General features: G+C 38.0%; 1 protein-coding gene across 11 annotated transcripts in view; it reads left to right on the top strand.

Moving 5' to 3' along the window:
- The first annotated feature begins 2,689 nt into the window (after positions 1–2,689).
- Positions 2,690–24,923, top strand: part of SUPT20H (SPT20 homolog, SAGA complex component) — a 29,768-nt gene continuing 7,534 nt past the window's right edge. For 4 of the 11 annotated variants that reach the window (XM_066313188.1, XM_066313186.1, XM_066313183.1 and 1 more), the window contains exons 1-20: positions 2,690–2,794; positions 3,486–3,583; positions 5,511–5,546; positions 6,072–6,130; positions 6,214–6,280; positions 7,616–7,745; positions 8,338–8,441; positions 8,948–9,064; positions 9,200–9,253; positions 9,453–9,592; positions 10,815–10,971; positions 11,058–11,114; positions 12,397–12,468; positions 13,469–13,626; positions 16,489–16,521; positions 18,415–18,526; positions 20,658–20,766; positions 21,004–21,162; positions 22,889–23,201; positions 24,244–24,398. In XM_066313188.1, coding sequence (XP_066169285.1) covers positions 3,566–3,583; positions 5,511–5,546; positions 6,072–6,130; positions 6,214–6,280; positions 7,616–7,745; positions 8,338–8,441; positions 8,948–9,064; positions 9,200–9,253; positions 9,453–9,592; positions 10,815–10,971; positions 11,058–11,114; positions 12,397–12,468; positions 13,469–13,626; positions 16,489–16,521; positions 18,415–18,526; positions 20,658–20,766; positions 21,004–21,162; positions 22,889–23,201; positions 24,244–24,398 — 2,050 coding nt within the window. In that variant the 5' untranslated portion in view covers positions 2,690–2,794; positions 3,486–3,565. The remainder of the gene's footprint in view (positions 2,795–3,485; positions 3,584–5,510; positions 5,547–6,071; positions 6,131–6,213; positions 6,281–7,615; positions 7,746–8,337; positions 8,442–8,947; positions 9,065–9,199; positions 9,254–9,452; positions 9,593–10,814; positions 10,972–11,057; positions 11,115–12,396; positions 12,469–13,468; positions 13,627–16,488; positions 16,522–18,414; positions 18,527–20,657; positions 20,767–21,003; positions 21,163–22,888; positions 23,202–24,243; positions 24,399–24,923) is intronic. The other 7 variants (XM_066313192.1, XM_066313187.1, XM_066313191.1 and 4 more) reach the window with 6 other exon arrangements.

The raw sequence follows: 24,923 nt of genomic DNA, 5'->3' as shown, positions 1-24,923 counted from the left end.
TAAACCTCCCTTTATATGCTAGCAAGCTAGGTAAGTTCGGCTTCATAGACTCATACTTAATTTTTTTGGCTGTATCTGTATTGCCCTAGGTTCTCCTTAAAATGCCTGCAGTGCCAAACTCCTCCAACCACAGATTCCTTGGCTCTTGGAAAGAATATGACACCTATCCCAAATCCAAATGCAAACAACAGATTGACCCAGCATCATGAGACATTAATTATTATAAGCAGGCTTTGGCATTCTCATAATGGTTTCTATGTAAGCCCATGGCAAGAAAAGGACCAGCCAGAGCAGCCTTCCTAAAGTACAGCCTGAATTGCATAACCTCCTCAGCCCCAATCTCATGTTGCCTTGCCTGACTCCAGGTCATCAGAGAGCCAATCTACTCTGACCATGTCCTCAATTCTTACTTCCTCTCCCTGCCTTTCTCAAGAAAGCAGAAAAAAATGCATCCAAAAAATCATTCCCAGTAACCTCAGCCTCTGGCTTACTCACTGTGGCTCACAATGTTTCAGACTTACCATCTCTATTAAATCTCCTTGCTTTATTTGCTATCCTGGAAAGGATGGTTAGCTTCTGAATTCATTCTCTGATAGCCACATTTCTGTGTACAGAAATACAAGCCAGCTTTTACTCACTTTATCTCCTACTCAACAGTTTTTGCTGTGTCTAACAGGAACTGTCAGGTTCAAAGGAGGGGAGCAATAAAGAAGGAACGGAATTCCTACGTCACAAAGTGTAAGTCAGAAAATCCAGAATATCAATGTGTCTCTACAATCAAGGTGTCTCTACTAAGCATCTCAAAACTGAGGTATAAACTTGCAGTAAGGCTCAGTTTGAGATGGAGACAGATAATTCTAGCTGTCTCCATGTGTCTGTTCTCTCCATAGTCAGAGGAACTCTTCAATAAAGCCAAGTCTCAAAGGGGTGACTTGCTTAACCAGCAGGAGGCTGACTGAGACAGGCATAACGTCTCCAGCTGAAGAACATGGATCTCTCTCAAGTTCTGTGCTACATTTGCCAGTCCTCTAAAATTCTATTTAAACAGTCAAGTTAGAAATACCTGCCTACAAAAGAATGGATGGTTGTACCTGACAGGGTGTCTCTGACTTTAACAGTAAAGGGAAGCTGCAGGGTTTCCTCATGTCTGCAAATCATTGAAGTCCTGCATACAGATGTACATAACCAGGAAATGTTACCACAGGGATTTATAACTGCCCACACAGAAAGCCAGTGACATAACTGATTTAGAATTCAGGAGTTCATGGCTGTTAGACCTAGGTTTCATCCACATGCTCACAGTCTGTCTCACGTGAATGAAGCACTTTCTACTCACAGCATGCTGTCATTTCTTTTTAATGTTTGTTCTCAAAAGAGAGGGCCCATACTTGAATCACTGTCTCAGTTTCAGCATATAAATCTGACTCAGATTCATAGGCCTGCAAACCATTTAATTTTGAAAGAGCACAGGAAAATGAAAAACAGCTTTGCAGTTTTGTACTGGGACAGGTGGGTCAGCATGGCTACAGAACTCAGATACTCCCAGGCATACAGCACACAAATTTAGAAAAATTTAGGTTAAAGGATGGCCCTATTGCATCCTCAAAGAGCTTCAAAGTTGGATCAAATGCAGCCGCTGAACTGTTGGATCATGCACCTATTTAGTGCCTAGATGAGTCAAGGAAAGACTGCCACCTGCTCCTGCTCCAGACAGAATTTTGGTCATCTTTTCTCTGGTTTCAGCAACATGGGCTCCTAAAAAAATCAATAAACTAGCCTTCCTGTCACTGAAAATAGGTGCCCAACTTATTTGTGCCCACATCTCATCAGGTGTTTTTATTCTATGCAACTGAGAACCTCTGAGAGACTCTAAACACCACCTGTAATTGATTCCCAACGTTTTGGCTGTGAGACACAGAAGGGCTACTAGGAACCTAGTGCTGAAACCAAAAGAGTCACCATGAAGTCAGAGTATCTGGGTAGTCCTACAAGAAGCACTTCATTCTATCCAGAGCTACCTGGAGCTCCCAGTGTCTACATTTTCTGGAGTCTTCAAGTCATCCCTTTTATAGGGCATGTCAGCACCACAAGGCTAACAAAGGCAATGAAGGGTGGTGTTAGGTGTGATTTTTCCTATAGGGCTGGCTGCTGGATCACATTTGCTCCAGCACATTTGCGCATTGCTGAAAACAAATTAATTATGGCTCAGCCGGAAGTGCTAGAAAAGTCTGGGAAAAACATGCTACAAGTCGTAAAAGTGCTGTGCCCAGGGATATACGTACAAAGTGTGGTGTAGATGTGCCCGGCAGAGCTTGGGTATAGATGCTCATAGGCTCCATAATCCCATGAGCTTCCCAGGGAAGTGATCACAGCACCAAGCTTGACGGAGCTTAAGAAGTGTTTGGACACTGCTCTCACGGACATGGTGTGACTCTTGGGGGCGGTCCCGTGCAGGGCCAGGAGACGGACATAGCAAGCTCCTTCAAATATCCTTACAGCATCCCTGAGACACCCAGAAGCCTACGCTGATCATCACAAGGGCACTAAAGCTGTGACTTGCAGCGCAATCCAGGCTCTCAGTACCACGAAAGGCCGCGAATCCCTCGGCCCTCATGCACGCCCCGCCGGCTCCCACCCCCGTGCCGCCGGGCGCTCCCCGGGGCGCGCTGCCCGCCCCTTCCGGGCGCGGCTCGGAAGCGGCGGGGCGGAAGCGGCCGCGGCGCCGCGGCGGGGGCGGATGCGCGGGCGGGCGGCGGGGCCGCTGTGCCGGGGGCTCCGCGGGAGAGGCCGCCAGGTACCGGGGCTGGGCCGCCGTGGGGGGCTCCGCGCCGGGCGGGGAGGGGGCGGCGGGCCGGGGCCCGGGCCGGGCGGGAGGCGGGGGCCCGGCCTGCGCCCTTGGCTCGGCCCGGCCCTGCCCGGCTGCTGCCGGCGGTGGCTGCGCCGGGCGCTCTCCGCCCCGGCGGGGCCGCGGAGGCGGTGGCAGCAAGGGTTTTTTTCATTTTTTGATTGACAGCTTGCTGTGAGTCAGTTTTAAACCAAACAATGCTAGAAAACACCGCTAGTGGAGGTGTTGGCTATGGAATGACACCTTCTCAAAAGCAAAACAAAAGGGCTGATGCGGTGTGCTAAACACTCTGCTCTCCATTAAGTGTTTCAGCCTCCTGTGCATCTGAGGATGTGACACTTGGGGTAATCTGGGTAGACTGCTGCAGTAGAGAAAAGTTGATGTGCACTTACACTCTTATTGCTTTATTACTGAATAAAACTAGTCTGAAATGTTTGTGAAAAGTAGTAAGTGATCTCACAAAGGAGTGAGAACCTCTGCACTAGCAGCGAATGGGACACTTGTTCCTGCTCTTGGAGGAAAGGAAACTATGCAAATGAGATTTAAATAAAATTAACCACCGGAAATGTTGTATTTAAATAAAATACCCGTTTAATTTCTCAGTGGTATTTTTTTTTCTCCTTGAATTTTTTGTTTTCAGTACCCCAAGTCTGACCATCAAATATGATTCTTTGCCTGCTACACGAAACTCCTTAAGTACTTCTTTTGCCATTTGGCCACATGGCTTCAACTACAATGGTAAGTTAGGATTTAGGTCATATCTTTTCATATCTTTTTGCTCTTGTCTGCTAGCTGTCTAGCTGATGAGGAGAGTGCCATTAATATATGACATTATTTAAAAAAAAAAAATTCACTTGTCACTGCTGAATGCTGATATTTCCTTTTTTAGGAGCGTCTTCCTTCATAGCTTGTGAATGCTTCTAAACACTCACTCACTGGCCAGTGCAGCCCAGGAATTGCCATATCAAGCTAGTGGTGTGTTTTCAGTCAGGAGTGGTGGCAGGAAGTTGGGTGCATATAAATGCTGCTTCTACATAGTGGTCTTATATTAACAGATGCTAATATTGCCATGGATCTTTACCTAATGTTAAACAGTCAGTGAATTGAATATTTGAAATCGTACCTAGACATAGGAATTGTAGATTTATCTACTAGATATATCCACTTGCATAGGAAGCATCAGTATTTGACATTTTCATAAAAACACCTAGAGACTTGAAAATTAAAATGTTCTGTCATGGCAGGTTCTACCTTACAATAGCACGGTAAGTAGGTGGGGGGATTTTCATGAACAGGTAAGAAATTTGGTTTTAGCTACATTATATGAGTGTTTTCATTGTATATTTCTTTGCTGTTCTTTTGTTATTGTGTAGTATGATTTTCTTCACTGAGTTCTGTTCTGTAACTGGTGCTACCTTGGATTGGACATGGCTCATGTGTCTTCTGTTCCTTGGGGCTCACGTAGAGGTGTTTGCTTTTAGGAGCAGCTGATAGGGATGGTAAACTGAGGGAATAGGACATGCTTATTTGGGAAGAAGTACCTATTACAAATGTTCGTAAACTTCACTGAATATTAGAGCTTGTCATGAGTACATTCCTAAGGACTTTATCCAGCTGCCACTGAAGTGAAAGCGTTGCTTCTCTGGACTTATTTGGAGATGAATCAAGCTCATGGCATTCTCCTACTACACTTTGGTTCTTAATAGTGTCCTCTTTTTCCTCCCTGCCACAAATCAGTTTCATTGTCTGGTTAATTTAGCAGTTGCACGTTACTCCTGTACAAAGGAGGTCAGCGCTTAAGGGAGTGCCGGAGAAGGAACATTAGGAACCAAGAAAGACTTTCTTGGGTTTTTTTGACACTGGTGCTTGTTTATTCTGATTTCAAATATTTGTCACGTTTTAGTCCCAACAACTCATAATTCTGGGATGTTATGGGCTCCTTTTGAAATAAAGGTATATCAACTGCAGATGTGCTGATGTAAAAGACATTCCAAAGGATCTAAATTAATTAAAATAAATGGTATTGAGTATACCATGCTATGGGGTATTGAGAAGCTTTTGCAGCTTTTGCTGTGTTTCATAGGGTTGGGTAGACTTTTAGCCTGCCCTGGAGGAAGTCTGTAGTGGAAGCTGGTTTTGTTTCCTAGCCACCTAACCATATGTCATAAGGAACACTTTAGTTTTATTATGTGCAGAAGTCATGTTCTGAGCATAAGATGTTTGTTTCCATTTTGTGAAAAACAACTGTGCCAGTACTTGGGCGCTGGTATCTAAAAGATAAATGTTTCCTTCTGGACATCTGTTCAGGGATATTTTGGCCTATTCTTTCTATTGTGTTAGTGAGCAGCTTAACAAAGGAGATCAGCGTTGTCATCTCTGATTGTTTTGCTTAGTCTGTGTTACTGGTTTTATTAGGTGTGATTTCCATTCCTACTTTTAATTTAAATTGCCTTGCGTTGTACTAAGACCTCATAGTTTAGCCAAGCCTTGTGATGCAATTACATGAGGTTTTAGCTAAGTTTAGTGTGTGCCAAAGAAGTTTTGAGCCCATCTTCTAATTACAGATTTGTATCAATAGTAGTAGGGTTGTAGGGGTATTTTCAATGTTTGAGGATGTTAAAAAAAGTCATGGGATTTCTAAAAACACCCTTTGTCATTCTTGCAGCAACAAGCTTTAGAACTGGCATTGGATCGTGCTGAGGTAAGAAGCAGATAAATTGCTTGTTTGCACAGAATTAATTTGTCTCAGAGTTATCAAAATGCAACAGCTATTTTTTATTTCTTCTGAAAAGCAGTAGAAGATCACATTATGTAAATATAAAAAAAAAAGTAACATGTTGTCAAGCCAGTATGCATAAACTTCGTTGTACCTTAGTGTGTTAACCACATTAACTTCAATATGGTAATTAACTACAGTAGTGTTGTAGAGTTAGTTACTACTGTAATTACAAGACGTGAATGTAGAATCAAGACCTTGCATGGAACTGATGCCATAGCCATGAAATGCTGTGTGTGACAGCTAAATTGAGCTGTTTTCTTGTTGATGACCGTAGCATAAACCAGATTGTGTTTAGTGGACATTTGGAGCAGTCAGGTACCATAACTGTTAATTACTTTCTGTGTACATGGAACACGGTCTAGTAATGATCTTTAGCTATGTGGTAACTCGAATTAAATTTCTTTGTAATAAATATATGCTGGACTTTTGTTTACTTTTCTCTTTTAGTATATCATTGAAAGTGCCCGTCAGAGACCTCCCAAAAGAAAATATTTATCCAGTGGAAGGTACTGAGAGCATCAATATTTATTTTTTTAAGTAGCATTTGTTGATGTAATTTTGGTTACATGTTGAATCTTTTTAATTTCAGAAAATCTGTATTTCAAAAACTTTATGATTTATATATTGAAGAATGTGAAAAAGAGCCTGAGATAAAGGTAAGTGGAAACTGCTGAGAAGCTTTTCATTTCTGTCTAAACAGGCAGGTTGAGAAAATGCTTTGTTTTTAATTCCACCTAATTTCTTTGTTAAATGAAGTATAAATCCTTCTTACTGTAGTAGTTACCTAAAGATAAGACTACCTAATGTGAATAGAAAGGCCTAGACTGCCTTGAGTGAGCTGTTCATTCTGTCTTAATCCTGTGTCACTAAAGGCCACTTGTGTTCAAGTTCAGGGCAGTGCCAGTGCCATGTGCCTTGTTGTCATTAACACTGTTTCACCATCAATTGCTTAGCACGGCTGCTGTGGGAAAAATCGTTTTTCAGACCCTATAGTTTTGTTGTAAATTCAGATTTATTTCTCCAATTGCTTCTGGTAAACTAAGAAGTTTTGTGAAAAATTTTCATAATGTTAGCAAAGAGGCTTAAATAGGCTTATCAGTGCTAAATATAAGGTGTGAAAGGCACTAATTGCTTTGCTAAACTCTGAACGTCTAATTGAACAAGAAGAAAAAGCTGTGGAATCTGCTGTATTGCTGCTTTCAAGGAAGTAAAATGAGAAGTAAATGTAAAATGAATGAGAAGACAAACGAGCACTCGGGTTAACTCTCAGTTAATGGTTGTACCCAGAGCCAGTATTCAGAGATGAGCTAGGGCCTCCAACCAGAGGCTATAAAATTATCTGAGGTTTAGAATGCATTGTCGTTAAGTTCTGTGGGGATTTCAAATGTTTCAGCCTGAAGAATGTTTATGTGGTCTCTGAAACACACCAAGTAATTATAAAAATCTGTTATACATTGAAAAGATAGTTTCACGGTTAAATAAGGGAATAGTGTGTGTGGCTGCTGGAGCAGATTTCAGCAAATAAAGACAAGAAAATGCAATTAAGAAAGCTTCCAAATGCTGCAATTCATTATTTTAATCCTGGAATGAAATGCTGCCTTCTGTTAGGAATATCTGAAAATACTTAAGTACTTTGTTGTTCTTATACTGGATTTCTGATGTTGGTAGAAATGATACAAATAAAGGTTCCCTGTAGATTTACAACATTTTAGCATCAGCTTATTCTTATTCTTGTTGTCTGTGGACTTTCGGTTCTAGGGTTTGTAATTTAAATGAGTGGGATTTTTGTACAAAAATCTGTGTCTATAAGTGATATAGAATGTATGATAATACATAATATGTTTACTCTGCTGAATTCAATATAATTAAATTTAACTGGGCTTGTTTAGATGTATAATTTGTCATTAATCTAAGTCACATCCTAGCAATTGTTTTTATTTCTACTAATTATTTCATAGTATTATGTTCATGAGCAATGTTTACTTTTAAAGCAGAAGCTGAGGCGAAATGTGAATTTACTTGAGAAGCTGGTTATGCAGGAGACATTGTCTTGTCTGGTGGTAAACCTCTATCCAGGAAATGAGGGTTATTCACTGATGCTCAGGGGAAAAAACGGCTCAGGTAATATTTTTATCTTGAATTTTTAAAAATACTCATAATGCTATATACATTTTTAGAACGCATTGTTTACATTTAACTGTTTCACTTCCAACAGAATTCTGGTGAGGGGTGGGAGAACAACCAACTGTACTTGAACTAAAAATTTATGTAAAGGTCTGAGCTGTTTATCTACAGACAAAATCTGTAGATAGGAGTCTTTTTGGTAGCCTTCCAGTCTCTGATTTCCCCTTAATTTCTGGAGCTGCATACCCAAGTTTCTCTCAATTCAGGTTTCTTCTGTCAGATCATTTCCTTCACTGCTTCCCATGTCTAGATCTGTCTAGAGGCATCTGTGTTCCAGTTTGGTGGCATTTTTATGCTATTTGTACTGTCATGTGCAATAAGAGCATGCATTATGTCACCTGGGAGCAAAAGCTAGCACAGTAAGAGCCAACTAAAATGCTAAGGACTGAAATAGATGTAAAAATCAATAGCATGGAAAAAAAACTGTGTATAGTTTTCTACCAACCCTTTTTCCAGTGGCAAGTTTGTTTTAGATTTCTTAATGTTTGAACTTGAAATGCAAAGGTAATGTATTTTTTTTTAAATTCAGATTCTGAGACCATTCGTCTGCCTTATGAGGAAGGAGAGCTGCTTGAATATTTGGATGCAGAGGAACTGCCACCTATTTTGGTTGATCTTTTGGAAAAATCTCAGGTTTGAAATTTTTGTTTTCAAAAAGAACTTAGGTATTGTACCCAGATAGACCTTAATTTTTTTGAGTGCTTCATATAGGTGATGGTATGCAGAAGACACTTGTGCATATGAAACTGTAATATTTAATGCCCCAAATAAATATTTTATTGATCTAAAGGAAAAAAAGTACTTACTACTGAGAAGAAAGATATAAAAGAGCGATTGCTATGATTAAGGCCATGAAACATCTTACACTCTGCTCTAGCAAAATTTCCTTTGTCATTGTGGAATGTTTGGCATGGAAATTTCTTACAACTGCATTGCTGGCATATGAAAACACTGCGTTTGAAGCTTGTATTTTAGGTATGTCTATGTACATAGGAAGGACCACTGGTGTGAAAAACTTAGTCGTGAGTTTTATTTCTAGTTTTGCTGAATTTTATGTGTTATATAACAAACTTCTTTGTAGAGGTTGAGGAAGATAGGTAAATATTTGTTTCTTCAAAAGCTGTTTTTCTTTCAACCAGGTTAATATTTTCCATTGTGGATGTGTCATAGCAGAAATACGTGACTATAGGCAGTCTGGTAACATGAAATCTCCAACGTACCAAAGCAAGCACATTCTTTTGCGACCTACAATGCAGGTAAAGAGGAGCCTTAACTAGTTTCTCAGTGTTACAGTAGTTCCTAGACTGGATATGCACTGTTCCTGGAAATATATTAGAAAATCCTATTATTCAGTTGAAAGCTTATTACTATTATGTCTTTTTTTTTCTCAGACTTTAATTTGTGATGTGCATTCTATAACAAGTGACAACCACAAATGGACGCAGGTAGGTTAGAGGTTATTTAAAAACTTTACAGTAATGTCATGAATATGTAACAAAATTAACATTAATTAACTTTTTTTTATTTGTTTAATAATTTGTTTTTCAGTTTTTTCTGAGATAATGTCTATGTGCATAAGTATATAGGAACTTGAATACTGTAAAAGTTTTCGTATTTTTGTATTAATAGCTGTGTATATTACAGGAGGACAAACTACTACTTGAGAGCCAACTTATTTTGGCTACAGCAGAGCCTTTGTGTCTTGATCCTTCAATAGCAGTGACCTGTACTACAAACAGACTCCTGTACAACAAGCAGAAGATGAACACTCGCCCCATGAAACGGTAGTTTTCAGTGTGAAATACATTTTCAAAGAAAGATACAAGTAATGCTTTATGTGAAAATTTAGCTCCTTGTGTACCTACTTTAATACCTACTTAGATGGGAATGTGTGAGAAACAGTCAAGGAATTATATCGTATTTTTAAGTGCTCAATATTATATTACACTTCAGTTACTAGTAGATGATGTAGTATGCTTATTTTTGTATGTCAAAGGAAAGTGTATTTATATTTTCTTAACATAATCAGTTATATAACAGTTTGGATTTGGTTGGGGTTTTTTTGCATAGATTTTGTGTAAGCAGAGTCGGATGGCAGCTCAGTAATGTAAAATATATAAACAGATATGTTGGTCTCTAAATTGTTCAAAGCTATGTATAAGTTAAATCATGAATAGGCAAATGAAAAAAAATGATTTGTATATTTGACATTCAGGCTAAACAGAAGTGTAAGGGTATAAGAATCTTGGAAAATTTTAAAATAATGCACTATGTGCAAAATATTGAAATTAGTTCACTTCTGTTCATGGTTTGGGCCCTTTTTTATTTCCACAGGAGCTTGAACCATTTGTTCAACATGTTTGTTCTTCCATAAGAGTTGCATTCATTATGTAAATCTGCCATAATTACTGAAGTATTTTAAGCTAAATTAGCATTGAAATACTATGCTAGTGCCAGGCCAGCAGTAATTTCAAAAAAATATAAATAATGAATTTGATCAAGCTGTCCTTGAAATTAAAGCTTGGTGCTCAACAAATATTCCACTAGAAAAATAGGAAAAGGGATTAGAGGAATGTCCAGAACAGCATTACTGAACCCATGAATTTGTCATGAAACAAAGACTAAAGGGTAGCTATTTTCTTTATAATTCTATAGTTACATAAGTAGGATGAAGATCATTTGATGGAACTGAAATTAGGATAATACACAAATATTTTAAGCTTGGCAACTTCTTAATTACTCATTTTGATGATGTACTTAAATTAGGCATTTAAAAAATTACCCCATTCTTAGTGCTGATGAATGGAATACTGGTATATTTTATATATGTGGAATCCTGATTTAGAGTTACACTCTATAGTCCAGAAAAGCAATTTTAAATTAATATTTAAAAACCTATTTGTCTTCATGTAAGTAGCAGTTCCTTGCATATTTTTGTTTTTGTACAAGGGCAGTGGAGAATTTGATGTTGGTGGTTTTATAAGCTTAGGTGTCCTTTTGCTATAGGTGCTTCAAAAGGTACTCAAGGTCCTCTCTGAACAGACAGCAAGAAGTAGCTCACTACTCAACTCCACCTCAGCTCAGACTACTTGACTACTTACAGAAAAGGAAGGAGAGGAAAGCAGCCCAGCAGTATGACCTCAAAATTTCAAAAGCTGGAAATGTAAGTGTTCTGAAAAGTAATGTAATATACTTCTAACTACTTAATTAGGGAGTTTAATATATTAATCCTGCTTTTTCATCTTCCAGTGCGTAGATATGTGGAAACAGAACCCGTGCTACTTGACTGCTCCTTCTGAAGTAGATGTAAGACCACCAATTGCTATGTATAATTAGAAATTGTATTACATGAAGTGTCTAATAAGTAACCAAAGAATGAACCTAAGAAGTATCAAAGAATGACCTTTAAAAATGGGAGTGACATTAACATTTGCAATTACTTTTCTGTACCTTAAGGTATATAAACACAAGTTAAGCCACTGTAATATACTGCAGTTGTAACAGAACAGTTTGAATTAAGTAATCAGTACAAACAAATTATTAGTATTGTTCTTCTGTGGGCTCAAGGAGCATGTGTCTATTTGAAGTTGTCTGATAGCATGAAAACCAGAAAAGCAAATGAGGTTTGTAGGTTGTTTAAAAATTAGTCACTTTTCACCTTGGTAGAAGTTCTTGTTCCAGTGCCCAGCCACACTCTGGGTGAAGAACTTTCTCCTGATACCCGACCTAAACCTCCCCTGACACAACGTCAGGCCACTCCCTCAGGTCCTGTCACTAGTCACCACAGAGAAGAGATCAGTGCCTGCCCCTCCTCTTCCCCTCACGAGGAAGATGTAACTGCAGTGAGCTCTGCCTTCAGTCTCCTCCAGGCTGAACAGACCAAGTGACCTCAGCCACTTCTCCATACGACTTCTTGTCAAGGCCCTTCACCATCCTTCTGGCTGTCCTTTGAACACTCTCCAGTAGCTTTATATCCTTCTTGTTGAGACACCCAGAACTGCCCCAGCACTCGAGGTGAGGCTGCCCCAGTGCAGAGCAGACAGGACAGTCCCCTCCCTTGCCCAGCTGATGATGCTGTGCCTGATGCACTCAAGGACAGGGTTGTCTCTTCTGGCTGCCAAGGCACTGCTGGCTCATATTTGACTTGCCACCAGCCAGGACCCCCAGGTACCTTTCCACAAGTTTTCTCTAGTATGCTGAGATATTTTTTGAAGACTGTAGGCTAGACAAGACTGTAGCTTGGGACATCATAGGGCTGACAAGAATGTGAATTACACATGAAATGACACTGTAAGTTTCTACAAAACAAACCTTCTTTCTCTTCACTTCAGCTGTGTTGTACCTGACTTAATCAGAGGCTTTAGGAATTACTGTTATTGTGAAATTACTTCACCATTCCACATTGCAGGCATTGATTTCACTCTGTAGTCTGAAACCATGTTTAACTCTTCAGTTAAGTTTAACATAGCAAATACAGTATAACACTAGAAATGTAAAGTTCTGAAGGTTCTTCAGTTAAGTTTTTCTGAAGAAGGATAGGAGATAGCATAGAGGATTCTTTCTTTTCTGATCTCTCTATTTTTTTAAGGTGGAAAAATATGCCAAAGTGGAAAAGTCTATCAAGTCTGATGACTCACAACCAACTGTCTGGCCAGCACACGTGAGTAATTTAGACCTTTGGCCAAACTTCACTATCTCTAGTTAAAATGCCTCTTATTTCAACAAAATTAATGTAATGTGGAATAACCTTCTCTCCCCCAATTTAATTAATCTTCCATGTGTTACAGAGACATGGGAAGATTACCAGAGATACTTGTAATTTTATACAGTAAAGCAAGCATGTGATCAGTCTGATTTCCTCAGATTTTCCAGAAATACAAGGATAAGCAGCTTGTACTGAAGAAAAGGATCATAATTTACATGGAGGAGCACTGTGGACAAAAGATTGCTTTCTTTACTCAGACACTCAAAGGCTGATGAAAAAGAGCTTTATTGAAATAAATCAAAATGTTGAATTTTGAAAGAGATTAATATTAAATGCCTCTTACAGAAAAACTCTTTCTGCAATGTTTAAGTTGAACCTTAAGATTTTTGGCACAAACTATGTGATTTGATCAGAAGTGGTAATTTAATATAATCATTGGTTAATTCACATTAATAATAATTAAGTCGTTGAGCAGTTATGTGATTAAGTCAAATAATTGATTAATTATTTTATAGTTTCAGAGGCAAGGTAGTATCTTTATTAACAGCATGTATCATGATATCCTTGTAGTTTCCTGTTGGAAAAAAAAGTAATGCTTTCCCATCAAACTTAATGTTCAGCTCCAACATTTTACTCTTGATGTTTTTTGCATTGTCATAATTAATGTAAAACTGTTTCTATATATGTTTACCCAGTCTACCTTTCCACGTCTAACATGATTGTTTGGGGTTTGCAATGTCTTTGTATTTTTAAGAGATGATAAATCCTTTTCCTCTCATCCTGTTAATGTAACTTCTGGAATCACTTTCATTTTAGATAATGCACTCCATCCTGTAGAGTGTTAAGAGTTGCTAGAGTTACTTCTCACTCTGTATTGTATATAGAGCTGGTCTGCTTTACTTGCTGTTTTGGCTAAGGCTTGCTCAAGACTTATCAGATCATTCTGTCTTTTTAGGAAATGAAGGATGATTATGTGTTTGAATGTGAAGTTGGTAATCAGCTTCAAAAAACAAAACTGACCATTTTTCAGTCTCTTGGCAATCCCTTGTACTATGGTAAAATTCAGACACTCAAAGGTGATGAAGAAAATGACAACCTACTAACTCCATCACAGTAAGTTACTTGTTCCTTTTTTAAACTATGCTGTGATCAATAGGGGGAGGAAAACAAACATTACTTACCACTTTCAGTCACAAAAATACTTTAGAGCTAGAAGTCTGATTTCAGATTTTTAACCAAAACGAAACCAAAATGTGTACAAGCTACCATCATATTTCAAGTATAGTTTAATATTCATTTAGTACATTCTTTTATATTAAAGATATATTGGGGGGAAAGAAGACCATCAGCAAATCCAGTAATGAAAATTGTGGAGACACTATGAGGTGTTGTTGCACTCTTTTTGGTGATACTCAGAATTTTGATTGTTCTCAAAATTTGCCTGATGCTATGAAAGCGTAAGATGTGACTATATTCTGTTCACTCTTAGATTCAGTTGAACTAAATAAATGAAGAAAAGCTAAGAAGCTTCATAATTTTGAATTGTTTGTTGGAATATGCTGGTTTTGGCTGCAGTTCTACAAAGATTCTCTTTCTTACCTCTTTTTGTTATATACACCAGATTATTTGTGTGGAGGAACCCATGCAGCAGAGCAGAGCCTATAAATTTCAGTAAGGCAAGGAGCAGTCAGACTGAACAAACCTTTTACTTCTGCTAATGAAAGTTATTTTTATCTTCTAGTATGTAAACATTCTCTTATTTGTTATGAAAAACTTAAAACATCATGAGTATTAAGAATATTTTATCCCAGACTTGAGCTATTTACTTTTTGTTATATCAGATACTGTTGTGGTTTAACCTCAGCTGGCAACAAAGCACCATGCATGCACTCGCTTCCTCCTCCCCTGACCTCCCTGGTGGGATGGGGGGAGAAAATAGCAAGGGTAAAAATGAAGAACCACGTGGGCTGACCTAAGGACAGTTTAATAGGTCAAAGGAAAACCACATGTGCAAGCAAAGCAAAACAAGGAACTCATTCCCCACTTGCCATGGGCAGGCAAGTGTTTGGCTGTCTCCAGGAGGGCAGGGCCCCATCACACCTGATGGTTACTGGGAAAGACAAATGTCTTCTCTCTAAATGCATCCCCCACCCCTCTCTTCCTTTTGGCCCTGGCTTTATATGCTGAGCATCGTGCCATATGGTATAGAATATCCCTTCCTTTTGGTCACTTGGGGTCAGCTGTCCTTGCTGTGTCACTTCCCCACTTCTTGTACACCTCCAGCCCTTTTGCTTGTGAGAGCCAAAAGAAGCACACATACTTAGTACTGGTCTTCCTGGAACAGCAATTCTAGCTTAAAGTTGTGCAATAATGCTAGAATTAAATTAATTTAGAGGTATTAGATGCCTGGAGGGTTTTTGTCTTGGTTTGGAAAGACAGATGTCTGCCAGGGAAAAGAGCTGGAGCCTCCCTTGGAACAGAGAATTTGAACCCCCTCCCTCCGAATTATTATAAATTTGAAATTAATTTTGAAACAATGCCTGACTCTCAGGCAAAGGTATGGGGGCAGGAATAACAGTTCTCTACTAGTATAACAAGGCAAACAGAACAACAACTACAGCATTAACAACAAAACAGAACCAGAAACCTCGAGGGGCTTTGCTTCACAAAGTCCAGGACGGTCTGATCTCAGTGCCGCTGTGGGACTCTGAGGAACACTAAGCTGAAACAGCAGGAATGAGCAGGAATGCCAGGCTGGTGTATGAGATATATTGGAAGCTCTGTGGTGGTAGCTGGAACGGCAGGATTGTCCCAGCAGGGCAGGGCAGTGTGGGGGTACAGCGTAGCAAAAAGAGCAGTGCCAAAGAAGTGGCAGCAGCCCAGCTCCAGCAGGCAAGGAGATGGCAAGCTCAGAATTCTTGGGCATGCAAGCAAATGATGGTAGATTTCCTAGGACTGGACTTGATGGTGACAGTAAGCTACAGTAAAGTCATCCCCCTTCCAATGCTGAGAGTGAGAGAGAGGAACTGCCCCCCAGCCCTGTCCTTTTCCTGCCCCCAAAAATCAAGGTATCATCCACGTCCCTTGAGGTATCTTCCCCCTCCAAGAGAAGCTCCCAGAGACTCTCCTTTGGCCTCTTTGTTCTGCTAAGTACCTCTAAGTAACCAGTAGTTAGTTTCCTAGCAACTTACGGAAAAAATAAGAACCAAATCTAACTCCCAACAGTTTTGGAAATGATTGCTAGGACACTTAAGAATTAAAGTTCATCAAAGCTTGGATAACTTGTCCTTGGCAAACTGTCATTTGAAATGAAAGGTGGTGTAAACATTTATGTTGTTCAGTAAAATAAAATGGGTTTTAAATTTTTTTTTTCTTTTTGGAACTGGAGAAAGTTCTATATTAAAAAAACTTAAGTTTGCAAGCCATAAGTGTTATGCAGAAGAGAATTAGGAGGTTTATTTAGGATGTCTGGAAGATCACAGGGAATTGGAATTGGCATAAGTGAAATCAAACAATGGAAATTCAGTGTTTGTTAAAATATTATGCATAGGACTGGTTTTTACCTCCCGTCAGCACACTTGTATTTCAGTCTGAGTGTACCGGTATGGTGTTGATTTATGTATAACTTTTCCTTTGTACTTTTTACACTAATAATTCTGTAGCAGTTACTCACTTTCATTTTTTTTTTTTAATACAAAATCCAAACTTTCTATATTCTGCCTTTTGCTTTGTGGGTAATTTAATGTTGAAGGAGATCATATTAGATCATGCATGTATATTGTACATATAGTTAGGAATTGAAGTGTGGATTTCAAATCCTGAATGATTCTCAGTCCATTGAATGGATACATTATCATTTGTATTTTGAGCAGGTATGAAAAAAAACACACTGCTGCCATTTGTTTGAAGCCTTATGATTATAAAAACATGCTCTTTTAGTCCAATTTATGACTGAAAATGTACTTTACGTTTTAGGTTCCTTATTGGTTCGAAGACTGATGCTGAAAGGTAAATATATGTAGTTCATACAGCTATTGGGCTTGATAATAAATAATATTTTTTGTTCCTTTTTGGCAGCTATGACTGCCAGTGTTATGGTTATGGAAATAGATGCAGAACAAATGAAAAATAAGAGGAATTAGTCATCACATCAAGAACTAGAATAGTGTGTAGTTTCTGTATTTAACAAGCAAGGAAGAATAGAGGACATCAAATACGTGAGTACACCTGAATTCTGACAGCACTTAGCAGTAATTTCATCCTGATATTTGGTATGGCAAATTAGCAATCATGGAAATCTGAACTTGTCATTTGAAGTGTAATCTAGGATTTAAGATTTATACACCTTAGTTTTGTGTGTTGTGCATGTCTTGATTCAGCTTTCCTGGAGAGGAAAGTAATAAACACTTTTTCAGTATATTTTAGTTGTAGAATGAGTAGGAATGGCAATTTAAAGATAACTGAGGCAAAAAAATAAGTGTGTTTTAAGTGTTTGTCAGTGTACATCACGTTAGATTACCTGTACATGTAAGCGCAGAACCTTTAAAAAGCAACCTCTGTCTGAGCCACTTGTGGTTTTGTGCCTCCGTAGGATACCTCTGACTGATGTATATGCCATAGCTCTTATCCCCATGCACATTTATGTACTTGGCAGGGAAATTAGTCTTTGTTTTGATCAAACATTAGAAATAATATTCTTTTTTTAAATAGGTAGTTTTGATCAAGAAACTCTTTGCTATATTATATTCTCTCCTGCTTCCTTTGTGCTGGTACTTTTGCTGCTTGTTCTGTAAGCTGAACTAAGGAGATTGTCTGGCTGAAAAGTAAAACAACAGTATTACAAGAGCATTTAGTTTTAAATGGGATTGATATCCTGATCATGTTTATCACTGGGTTGCACAAGTCATTTCATCAGAATAAATGACAGTTTCAGGGACAAGGACAAGAAGAAACAGTGGAGTGCAGGACCACCTTTTTGAGTACATAGCCTTTTACTACCCTGATTTCACTGATTTTTGAGTCAGTCTAAAATCTAATTGCTAAAAAAAGTGCATTGCCCCCTTTCCTGTGTCATGTATATCAGGGCCCTTGCTTATGTCTGCATTAGTCAGGTAACAGCATATCATATCTGAACTATAGGCTATATCAAAGGGCTATATCAAAATAAGGAGTATTTCATTGCATTTAGATCTGAGGTAATGGAAATATTCTACCAGGTTTTCACTGAGGTCCAGTCTGCCAGAGCATAAGTGACCACAGCACTTTTATATTTCAAGGTCATTTTGTATATTCCATTCATGTTTGTGACACAGTATTCCCTCATCTTGATTGTCTTAGATTAGTAGATTCATCTTGATAGAACAGTGTTTTAAACTTGTTTGCCTGATACTTTATCAAATGTCTGTCATAATGCTCAGAGAGGAGTGACTGTTCAGCCCTTGCATTTAGACTCCTCACCTGACACAGACCTCAAGCTGAGGAGGGCTGACTGTTTCACAGTCAGCATAACCAGAAGACACACTTATAAAAAGATTCTGGACCTCTGTCAAAAAGGGGGAATGGGATCCCTCTTGATTGATATCCCAAAGATCTGCAGTTGCTTTTGGGAATGGAACTCTTTTATTGTTTTCCATATTCCTCTGACAGTGTTTCTCACACTGTATTTTGTATTAGAAAAAAAAGATTAGAAGTTAAGATGGAATAAATCTAAGAGCCCAGGAATATAATGTTGAAAGATACAAAGAGAGATGTTTTATATATGTGAATCTCTATGTTATATAGATGTATGTTTACATAATATATAAAATGTATGACTATAACATATATAATTGTGTTTTTGTGGGTATTTACTTTGGAGTTTCAAAGTTGTTGATCTTTTTATGTCCTCATTGTTTTTTTCAGGGTGGTGAACCAGTACCAGGAGTTAGTGCAAAATGAAGCTAAATGTACTGTGAAAATGTTTCATAATTCAAGTGGATCAATCAGTCATCTTTCTCCAGGGAAGGAAATGGAAGTGAGTTTATCAGGCTACACATTTTTTTGCACTTAATTATTGAACTATTGGAATAATTTTTGCTATCCACATTTAACAGTATAATAGCCTAAAAATGTCATCCTGAATGAATTTGTAAGTGCGTTATGGTCATTCAGTGATCATTATGATCATTCAATGTGAGTATATTGGAAAAGTTATATTGGAAAACATTTATGTTATCAATGTTCAAATGTCGTCTTTTAGCTGTTCTGAGGGATGGGTGTTGGCTGTGTGTCGTGTAGTTAGCTCCAAAGTTTTGTTCAAGCATTTTCCCCTGTTCAGGTGAACCTTTCATAGAGCAGTATAGTAAAATGCAGCTGTGTGTCTTGTTTTGCAGGTCAGTAAACACAGAAGCAGATGGAGTAGCTGAACTTCTCTTACCTTTAAAAATTCAAATTATTTCTCTTCAATTTGAAGAGGCAAATGTAAAAAAAAAAAAAAATACAAACAAAAGAAACAAAAAGGCAAAAAAGCCCTCAAACATACAAAAACCTCTCCAAAACACAAATCAGCAACTTTAAAGTGTGTATGTTTACATGCACACACATTTCTACATTTCCAGTGTAAATTCTTGCATTCCCAAATTTTCTTGCCTGTTGGCATTGCCTTGCGTTTTACTGGCTGCTTCTGGCTTTGTTTGGTCAGAGTCAGTAGTTCAGCGATGAGCTGTATGTTATGCTCCTGCTATTGAATGAGATTTGTATCCCCTGGGGTATTTCCTCTGTGGCATCTTTCCCCTAAATACCTACTTAAAACTCCAACAATGTTTTATGAAGGAGGTGGTTCTTAGTGTCAGGCAGACCAGCAGCATTCTAAGGCCAGCAGTTGCAGAAAGGGATATGAATGTTTCTGTGTATGTGTGCACACATACAGACATGTACGTGCATGTGTGTATATATACATTAAAATCATACAATAAGTGGGTTGGAAGGGTACTTGACAAAGTCAACTTGTCTGCGTGTCCAAGCCCCCACCAAATGCTGGAGCAGAGTTACTCAGGCTACTGTGTTTAATGGTCTAGTCACCACTGGAATGGGGCATTGTTCTTTATTTTCAATATCAAGAAAGCAGATTTTAATAGAAGAACAGAAAGGTAGTCCTCAGAATTTTCCTCAAGAGATTCTTTTTTATAAGCAAGCAATTAGAAGCATGTCGAGGGACTGTCTCCTATTACTGAGAATCAGTGGAAGTTAAGCTCACCAAAAAAGGGTGATTCTGCACAGTGCTCTGATTTCTTAGCTCATGCACATTTAATTGAGGTTCTAGTATTAAAATATTCCATTCACTATTATTGCCAGCCTCATTTCCTAGTTTCAGCAGTTTGCCAACTGTATGTTTGTTCAAACATCACTCTCACTTATGAATATCTCCTATAAGGTGAAAACACATAGACTGTAACCATAAATGCATTTTGCTGTTGATCGTGTCAGCTGTTGGAATTATGGATTTAGGGTCTGTTGTGAGTGACTGAGAACTACAGACTCAAGTAGGTGAAGTAGATATATGTTCAGACAACCTGATAATTGGGCTACAAGAAAAACAAAAATAATATTTCTTATTCTAAGAATATGAAGGTCTGGTCCCACTGAAGCCAGTGGGAAAATCTGTCTTGATTTCTCTGTATTCAGGATTTTCCTGAGTTTATTTGAAATCCCGCTCCCAGAGTGAAGAATTCTGAGCCTGTTCTTTAAGTCTGTCTTGGTTGAAAATGGCAGGTATATAGAGAATGAATGAATGAAGTTATGTAATTTTTCAAGTAAAACCTAAATGGTTTATTATTTCAAGTACATTTTTCACTTTTACGAAAATTACTACAAAAAATCCAGAATTACGGAGAAAAGTGAAGCTCGTTATTATTTTACTTATTTCTTTGCTCAGTTTAAATTTTTACTAGCACTTTCGTGCTGCTTCTTGGTGGTAGACTTCTTCAAAAGAGAGTTCATCATAGGCTATTTCTTTTAAATACATACATAAGTGTCTGAAATCGCTGAAAGGAATTTTGTCATGGTTCTGGGAAGCCTTAATACAAATCAGTTGAATTGTCTTTTGTGTCTGCTGTGTGAAAGCTCTCATCATTGCTGTGGTAGTGTTAATTTCTCTTTCCTCCCAGCAGCCAGAAAGTGTATCAGGCTCTGTTCAGTCTTCAGTACTGGGGAAAGGTGTAAAACACCGACCTCCTCCTATCAAATTACCTTCAAGTTCGGGAAGTAGCTCTTCAGGTAATTATTTTTTGACTAAAACATCTAATTTTAGCATGTTCTACCTGTTGTAAAATGACAGGATATCCCTTTAGTAAAGATTTAATTAAAAAATACCGGCACCTTACCTGTGAGAAGAGTGGGGTTTTGTGATTTTTTTTTTTTTTTAATTTCTGATTATATTGTTCACAAAAATGTATCCTAATATTCAAGTTAACATTCACAGACTAGTAATGTATTTCAATTATGCTTTTTCAGGTAATATTTTTAGTTCACAACAGTCAAGTGGCCATCTAAAATCCCCAACTCCACCTCCTCCTTCTAAGCCTCCTGGTCTTTCCCGGAAACAATCTATGGATCTTAATCAAGTTAGCATGCTCTCTCCAGCTGCCATGTCTCCTGCGAGCTCTTCACAAAGTGAGTCACGACCTAAATTCTCCATTAAATCTTAGGCTTTTGCATAAATGCTTCCTGAGATAAACTTCTTAACCTGTGGAATGATGAAACTTAAGTGTACAGTGTACCCCAAATTGTATAAGTTGTGCAGCTTTAGGCAGGTCTCTTGTTCACTGTATGTATTTTATGTTTATTGTAACTGTGTTCGTTTTCTGTATATATATGTATGCACCCTCTGTGTATACGTTTTAATACATTTTGTGCAATTAGCATGATCTCATATACGAAAGGCTGGTAGATGATGTGATGAGATAAAATTCCAAAGTGTAGATTTTTTTCCTCCAGTGTAAAAAACAGTATGTTAGATCAATTTGCATAATTTAAGCATCTGGTTTTTTAAATGTTATAGGAGCTGGTGCAGTTGTGTATCTATGTATGTATATAATCTGATCAGTCCCAAGGTGATGATACAATAAACGCTAAGATGATTTTTTAAAAACACTCCTACACTGTTTTACAAATCATTGCTGATTGCAAGTGTGGTGGTGATGCTGCTGATGATAGCACCATATTCTCAGGTGTTAAAATACAAATTTCAGTCAGAAATGACGTCCTAGTTAAAGTATTTTTGTTAACATTGACAGGATCATTGTAATCATAGCTGTAGATCATAAATGTTTTCTAAAACCTGTATGCGTCTTGAGCCATTTCGTGAACAGATCTGTACAAAGAGGAAACCGTAGCTGCAGCTTCTCATTTTTTTAATCAATAATTGTATACTGCACATTCCAGTATCCTGCATGGTATTATAATTATGCTTTTTGCATTAAATAATTTCAAATCTGGGTAGCTCAAAAGGTGTAACTTTTCTGCCTTCTTGTTTTGCACAAGATAAAAAAGAAAACTTATAAAAGTTTTCTTCCAAAATACTGAGTCTGTTTTTATGTTAGTATTATGAATTGTGTAAATCTGCTGCACACAGTTGTTACTTTAAGACTCTGGTCACCATTCATATTTAATTCCTTTCTTTCTGTAGGACATGAAAGCTAAAAAAAAAAAAAAAAAAGCTCAAGCTTTTTGAGGGTTTTGTTTTGTTTTCTTTTTCTATTGATAGACTTTGCCTACTTCATCCACAACAAATACAGCTGTATGTGCTACATTTAATCAGAGGGAATTACACAGTAGATTTTAAAGATGCAGTATTATCCTCTGATTCTTAAATATTAGATAGTTGCTTTTTATTTGGTCGATGCTTGGAAAATGGCAATTTGACTATCTGATGAAATTTAGATCAGCCCCATGATTATTGAAATTCTACATGATCTTGCTGACTCTCTTGTTTTCCATATGTTTTTAACACAACCTATTGTGCAGGCAGCAGTACATGGATACTATTTGTTTAAGAGTTTAGGACAAACATTAATTAGGTTAAAATGATCACTAAGAAATCAAGTATTCCTGAATGGAATTACGACTTAATGTTTGATAGATTATGGAAGCCTTAAAGGAAAATAGAAATTGGTGTATGCCACAAGGAGTGAAGCATGGAGAATGGATTTTCTTTGTGATTATACTGCATCCTTAACAATGAGTGTGTGCTGCAACACTTGCTATGTAGAAATTAACACTTGCCGTCTAAAAAACGGAAGAAATTGTCAGTGCTAAGTAAGATTCCATTAACCTTATTATACAAAAAGGACTGGCCTTTTATAACAAACTAGCACTTTTTATTTTTCTCAATGAGCAGGGTCTGGAACTCCTAAACCATCTACTCCTACTCCAACCAACACCCCTTCATCGACCCCACACCCTCCTGATGCTCAGAGCTCAACTCCTATTACCCCTTCTGCCACCCCTACTCCCCAAGATTCAGGCTTCACCCCTCAGCCCACTTTGTTAACCCCATTTGCTCAGCAGCAAATGTCTCTGAGCCAGGCACTGCCTGTAATGACCATTCCTCTTTCCACCATGGTAACGTCCATTACTACAGGAACAACCTCCACCCAGGTCATGGCAAACCCTGCAGGACTTAACTTCATCAATGTAGTGGGCTCTGTGTGGTAAGTCTTCTGTTACAATGGTTTCTTTATTTGCCATGGGAATTGCTTGGTTGGTGGGTGGGTGGAAGGGGGTGTGGTCCAGGACTGCCCGCCATCCATTAGAGTAAATATTTTTCAAGATTTGCAATACAAAGAAGATCACCCACTTTGTAATTACAAAGTGAAGAGCCACTAGAAACTATTTGTATTTCTCAAATAGAGGTCACCTACTATTAGGTTATTGAAAATATCTATTAAGAAAGGCCTTTATTTCTTTCATCTTTTTGCAGTCATATAGGTTCATTTCTTAAGGCATTATCTCAATTTAAGTGATTATTGAGGTTTTGCTCTGTAAGTTTGAAGACTTTTTTTTATTAATCACAGAGAAGGTAAAATATATGCAGACCAATCTAAACGAAAAATGGGAACAGATTTGTTTCTATCAATTTAAAAAAACATTGAGGTGAAACATTCTTTGATCCTTAAAATTCATTTTGTGGATAAATAAAATTCATTTTATTATTTTGAAGAAAATAATAAATGCTGTCAAGAATAGATTGTATGGTATAGCATGAACTGCTTTTTAGACTAAGGAAAATTCTGCAGTTACAGTGGTCAACGTAAGACACATAGTGTGCCTCAATGCAGGTATCAGACATCAGATTATCCAGCTAAGGTGTTCAGCAGCTGGTCACTGTTGATAAATTGGACTATTTAAAATAGGGCAAAAAGAAAATGCAAACCTGTTCCTTTTACAATAGTACAACCATTTTGAAGACTGTTGGCCTTTTAGTATTTCTAGAATGAAAGGACCACTTGTGGTTTATTTTTATCAGTTGATATCAAAGAAGAAAAAAAAATTCATATTGTGTGCTCATAATATGAAATATATGTTATGCTCTAGGCAGAATGAATTTTTTAAGCTGCATTGATGCTTTATCCATAGTCTCATAATTTACAGCAAACAGCTGATGTATTTGTCATGAGACAGAGGGCAACAATTTAGTTATTCAAATTTACTTGTGCCACTTGAGTTTGATGTGTTGTCTTTCCTCTTCTACAGTGGAGCACAGTCACTGATGAGTGGTTCAAACCCTATGTTGGGGTGCAACACTGGTGCCATAGCCCCTGCAGGTATAAATCTGAGTGGCATTTTACCCCCAGGAGGTCTGGTACCAAGTGCGCTGCCCGCTGCAATGCAATCTGCCTCTCAAGCAGGTCAGTGTGACTGAGTGGAAAAGCCACCCTTCAGACAGGGACCGTGTGAAAACATTTTGTGAGAAAAATGGACTGAAGTGGCCATTGCGTGTAGAGGTTGTGTATTTGATGGCTGGAGTTCAGGAGCAACATACGGGGTTTTTGCATTCAAGGTGTGGGCTGTATTGGAGATTGTTTGAAGCTGTTTTTTGGTGAGCTAGGCTGGGGATACACAGTCAAAACCTGGATTGTTTGGTGTGCTCAGTAAGAGGTTTGAGAGAAACTCCAAATTCAAATGCAGTTTTGATAATGACTGCCAGAAAAAAGGCATGATTGAACTTAGAAAGAGGCCTCACTTTTCAGTGTGTGGGGCATTTTATTCTGGACCTGGTACTACTTTTTTCTTGTACAACAATTGAGTAGTTCTTTATTGCTTTCAAATGCAACTATATAAATCTTAAAAGCACAATTTAAATTATCAGTTTATATTTTCTGAACATAAAACAAAAAAGTCTAATGTATATAGAAAATAAATACAACCTTGGT

Source organism: Sylvia atricapilla, chromosome 2 (assembly GCF_009819655.1).
Source record: "Sylvia atricapilla isolate bSylAtr1 chromosome 2, bSylAtr1.pri, whole genome shotgun sequence".
In the NCBI taxonomy this organism is placed as follows: Eukaryota; Metazoa; Chordata; class Aves; order Passeriformes; family Sylviidae; genus Sylvia; species Sylvia atricapilla.
Note: the sequence above shows the minus strand (reverse complement) of the source record. Positions and strands in the feature narration are given on the sequence as shown.